The sequence below is a fragment of the Oryzias latipes genome, chromosome 1 (genome assembly GCF_053564925.1).
Source record: "Oryzias latipes strain Hd-rR chromosome 1, Olatipes_Hd-rR_3.1".
NCBI lineage: Eukaryota > Metazoa > Chordata > Actinopteri > Beloniformes > Adrianichthyidae > Oryzias > Oryzias latipes.
In genome coordinates, this window is record NC_136237.1 from 32,981,026 (window position 1) to 33,001,328 (window position 20,303).

A 20,303-nucleotide genomic window follows, 5' to 3' on the forward strand; every position below is an offset into this window, starting at 1 on the left:
TATCTTCATGATATCCCATTTTAATAAATATAAAAGATGCTAAAAGTTTTTTGTGTTTAGGAAACCCAGTAAAGTATATATTTCATTGATCTTACCAAAAATATAGTTTGCTTAGAGAATACTGTGCAACATGTCAAAATGAAGGCATCCCAAAATGCTTTGCAAACTTCATTCGTAACAAAAACATGGTTTCCTGAAAGTCTGGCCTCAAATATAGAAGATCAACACCTTTCTGTATGTCTTTTTTAAATTGAGACACAATTTTTCCTGTTTGTTAAATCTTTTCATATAGGCTAAACATCTTCTACTCCTCTTCAAATTCTAACAAAGAGCATATTTATAGTCTTGGAGCTAACATGTTTGAATGTTCCATAAATTACAAATATTTAAGACAGCCATAATACAAAAGTATCACGCACGATCCTCTGACCTTTGAGGCGTTTTCTCATTAAACTGCAAAAATGGCAGCTTGACATTTCACGTTGGCTTCATTCATCATGTTGGCTTCAATCACCGCTTCATTTTTAATAAGTGCTTTAATGGAGTTTTTGCTGGATGTCACATGATTTACATTCAAAAAAGCCTGGGATCAGTTTGGAATATGAGGGATTAGCACATATTTGTCAGGAGGTGTGCCTGAGGTTTTGGATTAGGTTCTCTTAGTTTGGCTCAGGAGATCCAGGTCAAGTTTTCTTCATCAACTCTCTTCAAAATAAGCAGGGTTTTTTGGTCACCAACCAAAAAATGACTCAACTGCTCTCTTGATTAAAAAAACAAACGGCAAGACCATTCATTATCACAGGCACACATTCCTTTTATTTTTATTTATTAGGTGTAAAGATTATTTTTACACAGAACAATGTTTTTTTATCAAAACGTTCTGAAATTTCTAGTTTTGTCCCTGATTTTTAAGGCGGACTCTTGGAAAAATGAGAGGAAAAAAAAGATTAAAAATACTGGCCGCTAGAGGGCGACAAACAATGACAAAAAGACAAATTGGTTTTAATTGTAATTTAGAAAATGTGTATACATTGCATTTTAAATACTTTAACATAGCAATTTCCTTAACGTTTTAATTTTAGTACTTGTCTACTGGTCCAAAGTCAGAACTGCAGATCCCAACGGCCGCCAGAATCCAAGCTAAAATGGATTGGAGTCCAACTCAAAAGGCACACAATGTGGGGAAAAATACTTCAGCTACAGTGCTGTTTACATTTTTCAGTGGCTGTTGCCATGGGCAATTTACAGTGTGAGAGATTTTTATGTCACATATATACACAAGCGAGCATGGACCTTTTCTTTTGAGCAGCTTTGGTTCCTCTGAGTATTTTTTTCTGATGAGTCACTCTTGAGGCTGTTGATCCTATAGTGATTTATTTAGACGAGCTGCTCTTACCAGACGAGGCTTTTAGCACAGCTGCAGTCTGTGACCCACTTCCAGACAGTCAAGTCAAGAAATGCAGAGAAGGGGGAAGATGAGAAAAAAATGCTTCAGGAGGTATAGATGCAAGACAGGAAAAGGAAGGATGAGATCTGAGAGCATCACACTTGAACTAAAGTGAGACTTCATTGCTGTAAAAAGGAAAATCTGGTGCTGCTGTAAGTTTTATTGGGTATACACATCACCAACTAGTTGATACTTGCATTTATTTAAAACCTTGTTTTTAGACATTTTTGACATTTTAACAACTTTGAAGTTGCTTCTCTTTGCTCTTTCCAAGCTCAGTTGAGAATTTTTGTCTCATTAAGCTAAAGTTATTTTTAAAATGAGTCCAAATCATTTTGCTCCAAAATAGAAAACTTGATTCAAGGCTCAAAAAAACTCAAATTGCACTGAAATTTTTAGTTCAATAAATATTGACGAGTTAGACTGACATTCATTGTCATTATTTTGTGTCATTATTTTTGAAACAAAAAAAATGCTTGTTTTAGCTTTTAAGAGAAATTTTTTAGATGGGCCAAATTGTACTAAGATGGTATTCTCCTTTTGTTCACATTTTGTTCTAAAATGAGTCATTTTCATGTATTACACCAGTTTTTAATCACTGTAATAAAATAAACAATAAACTAAATAACTCAAACAAATACAAACTTTTTGCTTAGAACTAGTAAAAAATACATATTATTGAGCTTAATAACATTCAGTCTGATTTCTATGTAAGAGTTAGCTGTTTTAGCTTATTTTTCCTTTTTGAATATTAGCGTGGAGCCTTTTGTTTCTAGATTTTGATCTTTAAATATAAGATTCCATGATGGTTAAAAAACGACTTGCTGCACGGACAGTTGCTTCTAGTGATTTTCTTCTTAAGATTATTGTTCTTTTCCTATTATTTGATATATTTTAATGAAAATTATGTGATTTTAGTTTTTTCAGTACGTGAATTTGCCTCTCAATGGGCTTTGGCCTGTTGGTGGAATAATATGAATAAATAAACATTTTTAAATGACCTTTTCTGCAGCAAAATAAACAGATAGGCCAATAAGGGAGTTTAGAATCTTCAACAAGGATCTTTTGGAGCACAGGATCTCAGACCGACATGCAGAGTTTGCACAGCCATAGCAGTAAACAAAAGAGGAAAAAGGCAATATGCAATATCTTGCCGCTAAGGCTGAACAATCCCAGCTTGTTCAAGTAATACCCTCCTCTTCCTCTCAGTGTTACATTTACAGTCTGTTGAACACCGTGCTACAAAGCAATCAACCACTCCATTTATACTCAGCCTCCTCTCCACCGCGACACGCCCCACAGATTCCAAATCACCTGAGTTCTCCTGTCCATCAGGTGGTGCAATTATCCAACGGGTCCTGGAAATGTCCGCCTTTACTTTCCAGAGCTTGATTTATGACTGAGTTCCTGTCAAATCTCATGCTGCTCGTCCATTCGGCCTTTCAGGGCTGCTTTTTGACCTGCATCCTGATTGTTTGGGGCGAAACAACACCGAAGGTAAAAGCCTGTAATTTCCTCATACTGTTTACAAATCAGTAAATGCTCTTTTTGAAAGGGCAGAACAGGAATACTGTCTAAAAATGGCTGAGATGTCAATTACTTGATGCATCTTATTAGAAGTGATGTCAGTTTCACAGTGCTTGGCTAAATAAGACAGGCCTGATGATCCACTCATCTACATCCTAACTAAGTTATAGTTACTTGGTTAGTTTGTCACCTTGACCATTAACAGTAACAGATCGTAAAGCACCCTCAGCATAGGAGAACTCCGGGCTGTTTAGGCTTCCAATCTGAATTTAAGTGTCTTCATCTTCCAAAACGTCCACTGAACCCTTTTAAAACCCACAACACGCTTTGTAATTGAAGCGAATGCTAACAGGCGAGTTTGTCAGTTTTGTTGTGCAAAAACAAAACCTGTTGGTTTTTTCTTCAATTCAATTTCAATTTAATTTTATTTGTGTAGCCCAAATACACAACAACAGTCGTCTCAATGGGCTTCTGGGGACGCGCACAGAAGCCTGGGGCGCGAACCTTGGTGGAGCCACCGTGGGTGCAGATCTTGGTGGTAGTAGCAAATATTCTCTTATGTTTAAACCTCATAACCTTGCATAAATATCATATTGCATGTCAAATAAGAGTGCTGACAGGTACATACAATGAAAATACAGGAAATCTGAGTTAGAGCAACCATGTCTCATTATTTGTGTTCTCTCTCTCCAATCTGATGGAAGTTTTTCCTGGTGTCAGCTTCTACTGGATTATTGTTACACTTTTTTCCATTAATGCTGCTGACTGTCAAGTTGTTGCTCACTTTGTTGATTATGATTTTCATAAATATTCTGTAACAATGATCCAAAACAAACGGTAAGAGAGTGTATGCATCAGCCAAGAATGACAGAAAATGGGTGAACATCAGATGTTTTAGGTGAAGTTTTTTTACTTTTACTTTTTCTGAGCATTGATGAATGAAAGCAGATCCAGACGATCCTTGATGAATGTAACCACATTTACTGAGGTCATGCTAAAAAGCAGCAGCTAACAACCAGATTCTGAAAAGCACAACTTTGTCCACTTTGGTGTATTAATCTGATCAGACAGTGATCTTTTACTGTAAACCTGTCAAAGGAAACACTTTCAGTCCATTACCAGATATTTTTTCAACATATTAATGGTTTGGGACTAAAGAATCTGAAACATCTGGTCTCTTCTTGTTAAATCTGGTCTTAACATGAGACCTAAGTATCCTTCAGACCCGTCTACACATTACTGCTGGCCTCTCTTTTGACCCCATTATGAGAAAACAACAGTTTAAGGCACAACTGCCCTCTTCTGGTTTTCACAGTGTCACCTACACAAAAACAGGAAACACAATGACTGTGTGATCAATCACTGCAAATTGCACAACTGAATAACTAAACACAGAAAGAATGAATGCTTAAAAGTAACAAAGAATTGAGTCTTTAGAAGCCCGGAAGCCGTTTAAAATGACTTTCTAACACAAAGAAAGGAGTCAGTCTGTACCGTCATACATCTATATGGCTGCAAAGATTGTAGTTCTGTGGTTTATTGGCAGTTAGCTAACAACTTTATGGTGCATTAAAGCCACCACCCAGTCTGATTTCTGGGATTGTGTCCAAATTCCGTTACTATTCACAAAATAGTGCACAATAAAACACGTTCACCATTTTGTCGGTGTGTCCATATGTACTATTCCAAAATCCACTTTAGTTCGAACGAATCAGTGTCCGAGTTATAGACCACAATTCATTGCGTTTGAACGATTTTCATGTGAAAAAATGTTTTGAAATGTTTTTTTTTTAAACCGTCTAAGTTTTCATGATCAGAACACAGTGGATTCATAAATAGCTTTAGTAAAATGTTCATATTTATTACTTTTGTACTTTATGACATCAGTGATGTCTAGTGAACATGGTGTCTGAATTGCTTTTAAAATCCAGGGCACTAGATAGTCCTGTACTTTAAGGTTGTGGAGGGATTTCGGACATAACCTTGGTGCTCATGTTCTGTTATGAGTTGTGCCCTTGTCACAGTCACACCAGGTTCAGGTTGATCCGTTCAGTTAATTGCCCTCAGTGTCTATAAGTGTCTGGTTTTCAGTTTTTCATAGTCGGATTATCTGCTTTGTCAACCTTTTGTTGCTCACTTGGTCTTGTCATGTCTACGTTATTTATTAAATGTTTAAGCTAACAAGCCTGAGCTCCTGCATTTTGCACCCTACACCGTCGTTACCTGACAGGAGCTTGTGTGATAATCAGTGACATTTTAGATCCTAACATTTATGCTGATAAATGCAAAATCAGAAATGAGAGAGCAGATTAGTGTTTACAGGAATGTTTGAATAATCTGGTCAGATTTGAGTCTGAACATCTCTAGAAACGCCATTTTGAATTAATTCAACATTCAACTCCTCAAACCCTTGTGCTATCCAAGGCACTTTAACACTGGGATTTGGGTCATCTAGACCCCACAAGTCAATCATTTGTGATCGTCACTGGTGTCCATGGAATACGTGAAATCTTCTCCACCTTTATCCATCTTTGTCATGGTAGGGAGAACACGTCAATGGAAGGGTGGGGTCATCTGGACTCCATAGAAAAGTACGAGGGCTAAAGTGTTTTACCTCATAGTAGATAAGAAGCAGCTCAGCTATGCGGCCGTTCAACTGCACTCATGTTAGAAGACGCCTGGGCTGAGATTAATCAAAAGTTTCCCAGTTAAAAATGGGCCAAATCCTAAATAAAAGCATGATAAGGCTCAGAATGTCTGAGTGAACAGGTGTCTCGCATCTATGTAGCACTTCAAGCTGACGTGGCTCTCCGGAGAAAGGTTCAACCAGGGAGGGAAATCACACAAGCGATAGGCACGAGTGAAGGGCTGCAGAGATCTGACCCCGTGCAACCTCCCACAGGGCGTCTTTTCACAGAGGATGACATCATTTCTTAAAGCTTTTACACAGAGAAACAGGAGAAGGCATTTGACTGATAATGCCTTGCTTTGTTCCGCCAACTCCTTTCCTCCCTTAAATTGCACAGCACAGAATGAACAAAAAGATGTAAAATTAATGCAAGGGCATTTATTATTTAACAATCAATTTTTTTCAAAAAGGAGCAGAAGCTGTGTGTGGTGCAGGAGTCATACAAGCCGCTAAGTGGGTCGCGATACAGATGATAATATTTCACATGCGCACATGCTGAACACCACTTTGTTTTGGCTCTGCAGCTCCAACACTTCTGCAGATGGTCAAGTACTAAAATCTACTGCATACCTATTAGAAATCATTTCGTTTATACAAAAACTTTTATAGAGTGCCTTAAATGTATAAGTGGAATTTTTTATTTATTTTCACGTTTGAGGGCAGACTTACTACATTTTGCAAAGTCATAACCATAAATGATTATAACCACCAATGGGAGTATCTGATTCTGGAGGATTAAGGTTACATTTTGAATAAAGACAAATAATTTCAAGGCAACAAAAGAAATTCCTTGACTTTAACAGGCCAATAAAAGCATATAATGTTAGTTTTTATGTAGCAGGTTTAATGTTTCTGTGATTGAGGATCAGATACTACAAATAAGGAAAGAAAATTCTTCATAACCACATAGTCAGACGATCTGTCAGCTCCAAGAAGAGAAGACAGGTGAGGATGCACTTTCTAAATCTCATCGTTCAGGAACCCAATATTCTCTCTTGAAACTCTTGAAAAAACGTTCAGACTGAATCTTTGGAGCGTTAAACCTCTTATCGATGAGCTGCACAACTGAGATTGTAGGCACAAAGTAAAAAAAAATAAAGAAAATCCCTCTTCAACCTTCACGTCAGCCTAATCCTACAGCTCCATAAAACTGGAAAATAAAATAGTAAATGTTTTAGTTTCAGTTACGGGAATTGATGTTGATCTGAGAAGCACATTGTGTTTTTATTCTTGCTTTTCACCTGCCTTATAACTGGACTGACATGGTTGAATTTACAGACCAACTGTCCTGCTAAATTAAATGTATTCCACAGCAGTTACTGCAGGCTTGCCTGAGGACACGACGTCTGCCTTAAAAACCAAAAGTCACCAACTCCCCATTTACTTAGGAATTTAGTTCAGGATTTTAGCCAGGCAGGTCCTTTTGGTTGTTCCTCGAGCAAAATTAACAATTTGGGATGACAGAGCCTAAGTTATTTTAACCCTTGTGCTATCCTAGACACTTTAACATTGGGAGTAGGGTCATCTAGACCCGCTAGACAGCGCGCTGAACCTTTTTTCTTCAATGATTTGTGATCTTCACTGGTGTCCATGGATTACATGAAATCCTCTTCACCTTTATCCACCTGTGACATGGTAGGGAGAACACGTCAATGTAAGGGTGGGGTCATCTAAGATAGCACAAGGGTTAACAAAACTGTGTAATGATCTGTCTCAACATGGCAGTGCTGCACAGAATCAATTTGAATATCGGTTGAAGTTTCGTCTCCAATAATTGGATTTAAGTTAAGTCAACTTCTTGACTTTCGACTAAATAGTTGGTTTAAATTGTCCTTTAATATACTTTATGAGTTATACTATGTGTCATATTTTAGTCGTTGTGTTTCACTTTGGAGAACTGAAGTTAAGTTTAATTGTGCTGCACAAATAAACTGATTAAATAATTGAAAAAATGGGAGAGTGACTCTTCCACTTGAGGGGATCAAGTGATAGCAGAAAAGGTACTAAGCACAGTGACGCATTTGACAAAGCAGATCAGCACAAGTGATTAACTATTATGCATGATGTTGGAAGGGAGATAATTTGAACTGGGCTGCAGCTTTTATCATGAACTTTTTGCTCTTTTTGGATGTGAAGCATCAAGCTGAAGAGATCCTGCTGTGCTCTGCTGCTTTAAAGCTAAAGCCTCTGATTGAATTCCCTCACCAGTCCCTAACCCCCAAAAGACTTTTACGCACGGGACTATCCGGTGTCTTAAATTTGAATGTAATTCGGACACATGTTCACTACTTTGTTTTTTAAAAACAGCAAATATGACGTCACCCATTTGCTGGAACCAAATTTATATAAAAACATTGTGTTTTATGATAAAAACTTGAATGATTTATGAAAAAGCAAATTTAAACACATTTTTTCAAATGACATATTGTTCAAACGCAATGCATTTTGGTCCACATTTGCCAATCAAGAGAGCATTGAAGCACACTGGATTTTTGCAAAGACTTCTGGGAATTTTCTAGGACTCTAGATATTGAAATTGTAGATTGGGACGTGCAGACAAAATCTCAAATGCCCTACATAGTGCACTAAACCGGGAGTAGTGAGTGAATTTAGACATTGCCCCAGTCTCTCCTCTTGAGTGCTGAATTCCTCTCCTCCATCAGTTGTAAGCAGTTCCCAAATCTTAGAAGATTTACTTTGAGTGTGCTTTTCTTGGACATTCTCCAGATGGAGGAAGAGTCATAAAACCTGTCAATACAACAGTCTTTCATGCTACTTACCACTCTGTTTCACAGCGACTCTATCATACACCTAAATTTACAATAACTGGTCGCACCAAAATTTCCACCTGAATAATTTGAGTGTCTTAAAGAAATAAAACACTATACTTTGTAAGTGCAGTTCATGAAACCACTGTTGCTGATATCAAACTTTAGTACGATCCAATCAGTGTTCGAGTTATGATTAATTTAATAATAAAAAAAAACTATAGCAGCACTAAACCTCAAATATGACTTGTATCTGACAAATTATAAACACACAAGAGACTATATTTTGTTTTTTTGTGTGTCAAACTTGAATGTCTGAGGGTTAAATCGAATATTAAAGACTGGTATTAGTTCAACAAAGAGAGCAACCCAGCTGAAATGTAGAGCAGTGAATAAACAAATGCCTGCATGGCTCTGATATGTAAAGCCTCTGAACTCAGCAGTACTAAGCGTCTGTTAGCAATACATTTTTACATGAGCATGACTAAAGCGCAGCAGTTCAATCTCTCCCTAAGCCTTCCTCTTGTCTGCCTGTATGCACTGAAGCTCCACCCTCTCCTCCTCTGTTTGACCAACACATTCTTTTCCTTTGCAGTCTCTAATGTAAGAATGTTTGATGTCATTGAGGAACTGTGAGACCCCAGTGATGGACTTTTAGTGATTTTTGCACCCCCGCCCCGCAAGTTGTGATAATGCATGCAATTTATTGATGATACAAAAGTTTCTTTGCAGACTTAGCAGATATAGAACAGCTCAGCAGATATGACTATCTAACAAGCTGCAAAAAACGTGTTTCAACTAATATGTCAGCAGCAAAGATTTCTCGTCTACTGTTTATATGTTAGCATCTGGAGCAGGATGGCACTGTTGTGTTGTGCCATTAAATAATATGTGTGAAATTGTAAATACTGTTTTGTTTATAATGAAAGGTGGTTTTAAGGCTGGGGTAACCTAATGCATTTTAGAAAACATGAGGGAGAAAAAAGCGGTATTAAAGGTGGGTTTTATGTACTGTATCTGTTAGTTATATAGTAAACTTTTTAAAGTTGTAGTTGTTTTTAATGGCTTCTCACACGCTACATCCTTACATAAGGTCATTATGAGGCAGTGGTAGTCGGGTGGGTCTTCAGAAATTTGCTCTGAGTTGTGGGCGGGACCATTAGGGTGAAGTAACCCCGTCCTCCCTTCCCATCACCCGTAACTGAGAGCTCTCTGTTTACATGCGCTCCCAGGTTACAGCCCCTCACAACCCAAACCTAACATTACTGGTGCAACAAAAATGGCGCACAATATTGGAGCTATCCAGCCATGAAGTTTTGAGCCACATGTTAGCTCAGATGAGGAAAACAAAGACGTACAGATCTATTTGTCTGCAACTGGATGTATCATAATTGGGGCAAAGCAAAAAGTATATGTCCTTCATAACGAGACAAATGTCACATTTTTCATATCTTAAAAGGGGCTTGAGATGGGGTGGTGGTGATGGTCGGGATAAATAAAATGTTTGGGTTCACTTTTCTCCAGAATTGTATTTTTCGTCCTCTGATTGCGTTATCAGCTGCAAATATTGATCCAAAATAGGCTATTAATAATATTAATGATAATAGAAGTCGCTGCAATTTCCATCTTCACAACATGTTTGTGGTTTTTAAATTATAATCTTGGCTCTCTCGTGCCTCTAAGGGTGATTGAACCGGCAGCCTCCGTTTGGCTCAGAGGCTCTGGTCGATGAGGGGTTAACCGTCGTTTGGTAGTAGGAAGTGGGTGGCAGGAGCAGGGGATGTAGCGACGCCTGCGTGGAAACTATAGCTCCTAGTATTTCTCCACAAATGCGGCGTTAATCTGAGATCGTCGTAGTCGGACGCGCCGCGTGGATCAACCGGAAGGAAAATCTGCGTCTGGACGGAGGGAAACGAGGAGCGATCAGCTGGACGCGCGCGCCTCCTCATGATGTTCCCTCTGATCCAGCCTTTTCCACGCTGGGATGCCCTGAGGAGCCCGTGGACATTCGATGAGTGAAGGGTGTGGAGGACTTGAAGTTGCTTGAAGATGGTCTCATTCGGTGCCGTTGCCCAACAAACTGTTTGGGAATTTCGTGCGCCCTCGTTCGTTGCGATTCGGCTGTATTTGCTTCGATCCAAACTGTGATTGGGTCTGGACTCTTCCTGGGGGTTTCTGTAGGTTTCAGGTGGGGTTTGGTTCCTGCAGCTGTTCAGTTCTTTTCCCCGCTGAGCAGCGCTCAGTGATCCCTGTCCGCCAGCATGGGGAGTCTGTCTGCTGGGGTTCACCCCAGGAGCCCCCTCTTCTTCCATGCTTCGCTGGAACCTGAGGCTTGATTTTTAGCAGCGCAGCAACAGAGAACACCACCACCCCCCCCCCCCCCCCCCGGCCAAACAAAACAAAACAAAAAAATGGTTTATTTATATTATTTTTCACTGTCGCCTCTGAAGCCACCACCAACCTCTCAAGTCTCCTCAAAAATGTCCATCTTATTCTCTAAACACAATGGCAACGGCAAACCACGCACACCGGTTCCCTAAAAAACACGCGAGAGTTGGCCTTTCACCTGCCGACAGGTGTGAACCCACGCATGCGCCATGGAGGATTCAGGGATCATCCGCAGGCGGAGGCTGCAGGTGAGAAGCAGTTTCTCTAGATCTTTGCAGCATCTTCAGAGTTTATCGTGCTTGTTCACCTGAAAACGTTTTAGATTGCAATGTTTGGTCATAAAAATAATTAAATTTGCTGCTGGATTTCAATTAATACGTATATATATATAAAAAACGTGTGTTCTGGTTTATGTGTGTTTAGAAATGTCAAAATCACAACAAACATTTGTCAACCCCCCTTAGCTTAAATCCCTTTAAAAAAAAAAAAACTAGTAAAAACCAATTATTGTGAACTTTGAATTCTCCAAGGAGATATGATAACGTGGAACTGACATGGCCCCAGACAAGGCTGGTTAGAGAAAACAAACCTGTTTGACACCAGTAAAGACCTACTCTGATAAAAATCACGTTTTTGGTGTTTTTAACATATTCTTGTGGGATTTTTCTCATGATGTAGGACATATGTAAAGAAAATTGAGTGTAAAATTGTGCTTCTGAGAACATGCCTATAATGTGACATAGAACCTAAAACGGCATGCTGCAAGCTCCACTCCATTCTGATGCATCCACTTGTAGAAAAATCGATCCACAAATGTCTTTATTTTCTTTGCCTGAGCTGGGATCTGGCTCTAAACTGTACAGCTGGATAGCTCCAATGTTGCTCACAATTTTTGTTGCACCTGTAATGTTAGGTTGGTGTTGTTAGGGGCTTTAAGATGGGAGAGTGTAAATAAAGAGATAATGGGAAATGAGGACAGGCTTACTTCATGCCAACAGCCCCTTCCACAGCTAAGAGGCAAATTTTTGATGAAATGCTGCTGCTCTGCAGAAACTATGTCCAAGAAAACGACACATTGTATTAGATTTTCCTTAAAAACGGAAAAATAACAATTAAAAGACCACCAGGAATGCTTTTAAAATAGATTAAAAGATGATTGAAGTGGGACTTTAAAAATAGCCTGTGAACTATGTTTATTAACACTGTTTTTCACTGTTTTTGTAGCTTAGTGTGCCAATATCACAGATGCAATAATAACATGCATTAAAACTAAATTAAATTAAAATAATTTAAAAAAAAATGCGCTTAAATTCCCAAACAATTGACTGCAGTTCTAGGTTGCAATAACATGTAGAAGTGTTGGAATTATACAAGCATAATTTCAGCTGGTGGATAAAATATGCTGTTTCTCATTATTCTTCATTATAAATTGGTCAAAAGAGCAAACTTCCTTCAAGGTTTGTCTGTATTAGGTGAAGCGCTGACGGAATGAAACAGGCTTGTTTCTATTGATCATCTGTCTGTCAGTCTTTCTCCTGATAAACAAACAAACAGCATGATCTCTGTGAGCGTAGAGATCTTGAGATGGATTTTTTTTCTTCAAAAAGAAATGATATCTCTTTGACACAGATCTGCAGAGAACATTGGTGCTTTCTTTGATGAGGAAATCTGCAAGAGTTTTGTTAAATATTGCAATGGCCACAAAAGATGACCAAATTTACCAACAGCCATATTAATAAATAGTGATTATTTCCAGCTCAGTTCAGAATTTTTCCAACACAGCTGTTAGTTTACAAAAATCTTTGTGTGTCTTTGACTGTCGTTGATGTTGCAGATTCTGCAGTATTTAAGCATTGTGTTGTGTTGTAACAAATCTTTAAAATTCCTATTTTCAGTCTTACAAAACATTTTTATATTATTTTGACCGCTAAAAATCACTTCCCGATTTGTCTACAATACAGTTTGTTTGCTTGTTTATGAAATGTTTATTCCTGTCAGAGGTCAGAACTCTGTCTCCCCTTCTGGTTATCGGCAGGAACCTTCTCCAGAGCTCTAAACACACTACATCTCCCAGAAACCCCAGCGCACAGTTTCTGGATGCCACACACCTGCCTTTCATTTGTAATCTCTTACACTAAAGCACTGCACTGAGGCTCACTCAGTGCGAAATATTTTTTGTGCCACTCTGCCTGCATTGCCGAGCATTACATCCAGACCTGATCTTCTTACTTACTGACCCTGTTTTGGAAAAATCTGAACTGCCTTTCAGTGACTGTTGCATATTACAAAAAGCAGAATGCATGCATCTAAAATCCCTTTGGTTCCTGTGTACTTGAATAGTGGTTTGAAAAGAAGTGATATAAGGTCACAGAGTCACAGGCGCTAAAGAGCTCCAATGGTTAGTTATGGGTAAACAAGGTTAAAAAAAAAAAAAAACTGGGTTTGGTTGTTCAGCAAATGTTTGTTTCATAACAGCTTTTTCCAGAAGATGTGAGTCAAACTACTTTTTAAAAAATATGCTAAAATATTTGCAGTTTTAAACTATAATTGTCTGTGCAGTTCTTGGAATCTTGTTCAACATTTCTTGATTTATTTACTTTAGTTTGACCACGTGAAGACTAAAAGAAGAAACTGTCACCAGCGAAACTTGTAATCCCACATCTGAAGAGGTGTTTGTTTGTCCCACTTATCCAACTATCGTTCAGTTTTCTTCCTTCCTGTTGAAAGAGACAGTTTGTTCATTTTACCTGCTGACATTGCATTTCTAATCATCTGCTGAGTTGTTTCTCAGCTTGAAGTGCTAACCCCTTATGCATTCTTTGTCATCTAGAGATTTAAACTGCCATCAACAACTGTGACTTTTTAGTTTTTGCTTTTTGCAGCACCTTGTTTAAGTATTACTGTAATAGTAAAAAAAAAAAAAAAATTTCTGAACTTGAAGAGTCCAATTTAAATTTTTTATGTATAGCCAACTGTAATAGAGTGCATTCATTCATTGTTTATGTTTATTTAACCTTATATATATTGGAACGTTTCCTTTTATGCTGCAGTTCAAACATTCTCCATTGGTTTGTTTGCATATTTGTATTTTTTCATTTGGATACTTGAACCCCCCCCCCACTCTTGACATACTCTCCATTTTCACCAAGTGATCGATATCCATATCTCCCACTGAGAAGGGCTAATTGCTAAGGATGTGGTGCTGTTGGCCGGCCCATTAGCAGGACTAATGGTGGCCTAACAGCGCTGCGTCCCCTTAGGGAGGAAGGCCTACCACTGGCAGCAGGACAAGCTGGGAGAGGTGGAGGCCAAGGGAATAGGTGGGGGGAGCATAGACTGGAAGTCAGCAACAGCTGTTGCTTTTTGGAGACCCCATTTAGGCAGATATTACAATATGAGGATCCCTTTACCGCCTGGGTCTGCTTAAAGACAAGAGGCAACATTAGGACTTTATTTGCAAGAATTATCTGCACACTTTGAAAAGTTATACCCCTGAGCCTTTTACCCTGCCCCCTCATGTATTGGGTTAGGGGTGCCTAACTTTTAATTGAGACAAGCAGAGGTTTGTAAGTGGAAGGACTGCACTGCACTTTAAACAGAGGGTTGTGAAGAACTCCGCTACAAACTTGGGAACAGTTTAAGAACTGACTGCAGCCGTGTTTAATCCTTTTTGCAGTTTTGCACAAATGCATGTACCATATCTTTTTCCAAAATACATTTTAAAGTTTGTCAGAGCCAGAGGCTATCATTCAAAGCATCACTTTTATTTTCTTTTTCTTTTATTTTAAGTTAAAATAATTAAATGTACAAATACTGGGGGTTACAGTTCCACTTCAGTCATCTTACTTCATGCCAAAATGATGATTTTTCAGTCTTAAGGCAAAATCAAAAGGTTTTTGAGGACATAGTTTCATTAGCCTCTGAGTTGTGAGTAGGACTGTTAGCATGGAGCAATCCCTTCCCATCCCTGTTGCTAAGAGCTCACTGCAGGTATCTTTTCAAACTGTATTTTTTTTCATCTGGTCCTGATTTACAACGATTTGATAAAAGAAATACTCATATATGCAATTTTAAACTTCTTTATATACATCCTCCATCATCAGAAGAATGCCACAAGAGCATGTTAAACTCACCAAAAATGCAATTTTCCTCAGAGGTAGGTCTTTAAACAGCAGAGACAAGCACAAAACTTACCAGAACAAAGAAAGTTTAGACTTCGGAACTATTCATTTCTTATAATGTATTTTGAAAAAGTGCACACGTTTTTGCTGAGAACAGCGGCTTCATTTGAAACCAAAAGTTTACTTGCGTGAAAAAAAGGTATGTTGGCCATATCTTAAAGATGTCTGATGAACAACCTTGATTTAGGCGGGGGTAGACATATGCAACAGTACCATATGAGGTCACATTGTAGTGACTTGTGCATTGGCAAAAACAGGGATCAGGACAGAAGTGTTCAGATTCTTTGACAACAAAGGTGGAACGAAGACCAAAATTTTGAAGAAATCTAAATGTTGGAAGGACCAGCAGTTAATCATTTTCTATGAGCTGTTGTAGTCAGGTATCTTTTTCATTTTCATGTTTGTAACGTCCCAATTGTTGTGGTTGTAGCATCTATTTAGACAGTTTGCATTCAGCATGGCAAGCGGGGCAAACTTCTGCCCATCTGTGCTCAGCGATGAATGACTTTAACCTCCCTTTCCAATAAGCAGTTTTATAGATTTCCTCAGAAATGACATGATGCACTTCTTTGAAAGTTCCTTGATGCCAGAGTGGCTCTTCTCTTAATCACTTCCTTTCTGTCTGAGGAGCTCAGCAGTAAAAAACATTCTATCCATGGTTAAAAGATGACTGGCATTTATAATCTGCAGTCTTCTTTAGTGAATTATCGTTCATTTATACAACACAAAAGACCTCTGCTTTCCCATGGGTTTTCCTTTTTTTGCTGGCTTTAAATCTGCATTATTTCACAGCAGATTGCTCTATTTATTTAAAAACCTAATTGGATGTACTTGTTTATTTTTCAGTCATTCTTGTTTGACTGGCAAGTTATTGATGTTTGGATTTAAGTTAGCAACCCAAAAGAATATTTTATCTTTGCTTTCCTGACTATAGGTTAAAGTCATGTTTTTTCAATCCATTTAATTCAATTTGATTTTATTTTATTTTGAATTTACACAGTTGACACTTCTAGACATATTTATATAGAAATACATTAACAATCTATATATGTTTTGATATCAGAATCAGAATTTCTTTATTGATCAATGAATCAATATCAATCACATACTGTAAATATTAGTGAAATAATAAACGATCGAGATTGTTAACACTATACAGTTTTATGAAAAATGTGCAGATCATTATGTTCTGCCTCTTCTAGCCCTTGTGCTATCTTAGATGACCCCACCCTGACATTGACGTGTTCTCCCTACCATGACAAAGGTGGATCAAGGTGGAAAGATTTCATGTAATCCATGGACACCAGTGAAGATCACAAATCATTGAAGAAAAAAGGTTCAGAGCACTGTCTAGTGGGTCTAGATGACCCAACTCCCAACGTTAAAGTGCCTAGGATAGCACAAAGGTTACAGGGCATTTCCGTTTGACCACTAGGGGGAGCTTGCGCCATACCATGACACTTTATTTTAGAAGATTTAAGCAAAAAAACTGTGCCTCAGACCACATACTACTTTAAAAAATGTTTCCTTAAAAATAGTTTGGAAAATTCATGCCTGTCTGTTTATAAAGCTGTTTATTTAGTCAGCAATGAATGTGTAAGTTGAACGAGGGTTAGCATTAGCCGTCCTATGGGAAATTCCATGATACATTAGCATCACACTAGCGAAATTTGGCTTTTGCTGCTGGTCACCGGGAAAGTAAAGGCATAAAAGTTCGATCTCAACTATTAGTGATCGATTATTGATTTTTTAAGCTTGGATTTATTAAGATTGATAATTAATTTTATCAACCCAGCCCTAGTGTTTAGACAAATTAAAAAAAAAAACTTTCACGATTTCTAGGTCATAGTTTCTGCAGAGCCGCAGTAGTTCATTTAAAATTCACTTCTGAGTTGTGGGCGGAACTGTTGGTGTGGAAGCAAGCCCCCCTTTATTTCCCACGATCCCTTTGTTTTCAGACTTTCCTGCTATCTTACATCTACTTACAACCCCAACATGGTGCAACAATAATGGCGAGAAGAAAAAACAGATTACCAAACAACATGTTAAAAACAGGCAGCAAAGCAAGAATGGTTATTCTGACAAATAAAATGACTGAATAATAACAGTTTATTTCTCAATAGAAGTCTATGGGATTTTGGCTTCTTGTAACCAGCGGGTACTTCCTGTTTGGAACCCAAGGGGGAGGAGTCATTCAGTCCAGTCCTCGGATACAGCCTATGGCACATGTGTCAAACTCAAGGCGCGCTGGCCAAATGTGGCCTGCCATGTCATTTTATGTGGCCCGCGAAAGCATTAAAGTTTTTAATTTCTTAAAATAAAAAATAAAAATTTGTGTGTATTTATTAATATTTAGGGGAAATTGGACTTGAAATATCGGATCGGGCGACTATATATTAGGACTTAAACACTGTCCATATAACCTAACCTGACAGAATCAAATGTAAAAGGATTTATGTTAGAGTAACAAGCAAACATATGTTTTTCTATGCAACTGTAATTGTCACTTTAATAAGTTATAGTAAATAAATAATGAGTTATTTAACATTAAGGAGTAGTCACATTTATTTTTCAGTACATTTAGTTACATGTATAAGTTATATCTGGCCCTTTGAGGACAACCACTATGCTGATGTGGCCCTCAGTGAAAATAAGTTTGACACCCCTGCCTATGGTCTGGCAGGGATCGTGGTCGCTGCGTCACTGCTATTGTCTGATCTTACTTTAAGAAAACTTTTTTTTTTTTTTTTGCCATTTGAGTTCTGCTTTAAAGGCTGCAAAGGAGTGTTGCAATAATATTAATTTAATAATAATAATAATAATAATAATAATAATAATAATAATAATCGTTCCATGATTGAAGCATTTAAAAAAAAAAGAAGAAGAAAACCCTAATTGGTCATACAGTCTTTTATAAATCCTGGCTTTATTCTAACTGGTTGTCAGAGGGATGAAGCTATAAAGCATTAACTCCGGCTCACTTAAAAATAGTACATCTAGCTGCAAAGATTAGTTGTCGAATAATTGTCTCCATTCAGGGACCTTTATTCAACCGCAGCTGCATTTAGTGTTGTGTTGCATCTTGTTGATGGAAGTTGTTTTCATCTCACGTAAAGATTACTGTGTCCTCCTCATCAACTATAGCTGCCTGTTGAGCATTTAACCTTTATTACTACGCACTCATATTCACAAAGAAAGTGGCTCTGCTTCCCTCTCGCCTTTTGTGAGGTAGGAGTGTTATTGACACACGCCATAATTATTGGTCCAATATTTATCTCTGGGCAGAATGCCAGCTTCCAATCTGCTAATCACAAGGGGGAAGAGTGTCTTCGTTGCAGAAGATCCAGCTCTGCTTGCCTGATTTTGTCACTCATGGCTGTGTCCACCGTTTGGCTCTGCTTTAACATGTCCATCTGATGTCACAGGGGTTTCAGGAAGAGAAAAGTGCTCATCAAGGCAGTAAATCTGGGCTGGAATAATTTTGGAAAAAGAGCCTCACTGAAATCCCTGAATTCTGGAAACTGTTTTTTTTTATAACTAAGAATAGTCTGAGTATTGAGGGGCTTAAAGTAGAAATGGAAGCGTCCCAATTTAGTGTGCATAAACTTAATCTTTTGTGGTTTCCTGTTGGCCTTTTACAGGCAAAAAACTGCACAAATTTAAAATAATTCTGTCAGGACAAAGTATTGTAGTCTATATCATGTCTGTTATCATGTCTATATGATTTTTCTTCGTAATGGACAAAAATTACTTCAGATTTTTTTTTAATGTACTTTGGCAGACCGCACCTCGAGAAAATGTTATGCTGTTACAACAGATGCTCTGTAGGGGGCGATGCTCTGACCACTGATGAAGGCGGGAAAAATCATAAACACAAAAGTTGTCTTGACTTGCCAGTCCTCTATTTTTTTTACATTAATAAAAGTCTCACCTGCTCACGACACCAAACTACATCAAGACGTTTTCCATTCCACTGACAATTTGTGCTTTTATACAGGGCTATTTTTATTTCTGCGCTTAATATTCACCTCTTCTATGACACTTATTTCCCTTGATTCAATTCCACTTTTTAATCTATGTTATGCTCTGTCTGAACTGGAACCCTTGCATTTAGGCAAACTACTCATTTGTTTTGTCTGTCAGAGTTCAGGTGATCTTTCACATCTGTTAAAGTGGACAAAAAACGTTCCCAAAACCAATAAACACACTCTAAAGCTCTTTTCATCAAGTCACGGCCGTTAAACTGAAAAAATAGAAACTAGAATCACCAAACTTATTAGCAATGTGAAGATCCATTAGCAGAACCTACAAACACTTTTAGAGCTATAATAAACCTGCTTTATCCTGTGGAGGATCATGGTGATCTGCTGCTCCCAAACCCAGCTGTCACGGGAAACAAGAGGAGGTCACTCGGTCCTGCTAGTTTGTTACACGACCACACGCAGATTAGTAAGGAAATCCACTTTCTGCTCATCCCAGTTTTATTAGAGGATTATTTTTGTCAGCTTGAATTACCTAAAGACAATTTATATCACTGATGGACAGTTTGAAATGTGAGATGAAAATCAAAAAGAGGAAGAAAATTATAAAAAAGAGGATGAAAATTACACAAGGCTCTTATTCTGGCAGTGCATCCCTAATTCTGTTTCAATGCAACTCATTTAATGGGTTCTGCCTTTTTATTTACAGTTTATTAAGTAATGTTTGAAAATAATAATGAAATATTGTTACGGTTGTTTTTCATGGCTCAGTTTAAATTCAGCTGCATGTTTCCACACGTTTCCCCTCAAAATTACAGGGAGGACAGTTTTTATGATGTTGGAAATCTTATCAATCTGAATTAATTAAAAACAAAAAACAAATACTATATTAAAAAAAAATCAAAAATGCTGGGATGAGTAGATAGCAGATCAGACACAAGCTGTCCACTGGATAGACAGTGAGAGGGATCAGGTGGTGGAGGTCTGATCCATTAGCCAGCCTTATCTCACACACGTCCACACACGCACACACACGCACACACACGCACACACACACACCCACACACCCACACACCCCCACACACACACACACACAGCTCCTTTGGGGCTCCCTGTGAGTCACTCTGACCACTCACTTCCTCTTGAAGATGTGTGTTGATTTCCTAAAAAAAATTCAGCTACACACTTTTCCCCCCTTTTCGACTTAATAAAAAGTTTATTTTTCTCATTTGACATTATTGACATGCTTATTAGAGCAAGAAGTGCTGAGAAAGACTATGACTTAAATGTGTTTGTGGTATCAAGCTGTTTCATTGAAACCCT

General features: G+C 38.1%; 1 protein-coding gene across 3 annotated transcripts in view; it reads left to right on the forward strand.

The window, feature by feature from the left end:
* The first annotated feature begins 2,814 nt into the window (after positions 1 to 2,814).
* Positions 2,815 to 20,303, forward strand: part of LOC101162504 (microtubule-associated serine/threonine-protein kinase 1) — a 95,196-nt gene continuing 77,707 nt past the window's right edge. Inside the window, exon 1 of one of the 3 annotated variants that reach the window (XM_078945683.1) lies at positions 2,815 to 2,944. In XM_078945683.1, the coding sequence (XP_078801809.1) occupies positions 2,843 to 2,944 (102 nt within the window). In that variant the 5' untranslated portion in view covers positions 2,815 to 2,842. Of the gene's footprint in view, positions 2,945 to 10,153; positions 11,068 to 20,303 lie in introns of those variants that run through there. The other 2 variants (XM_023955759.2, XM_078945692.1) reach the window with 2 other exon arrangements.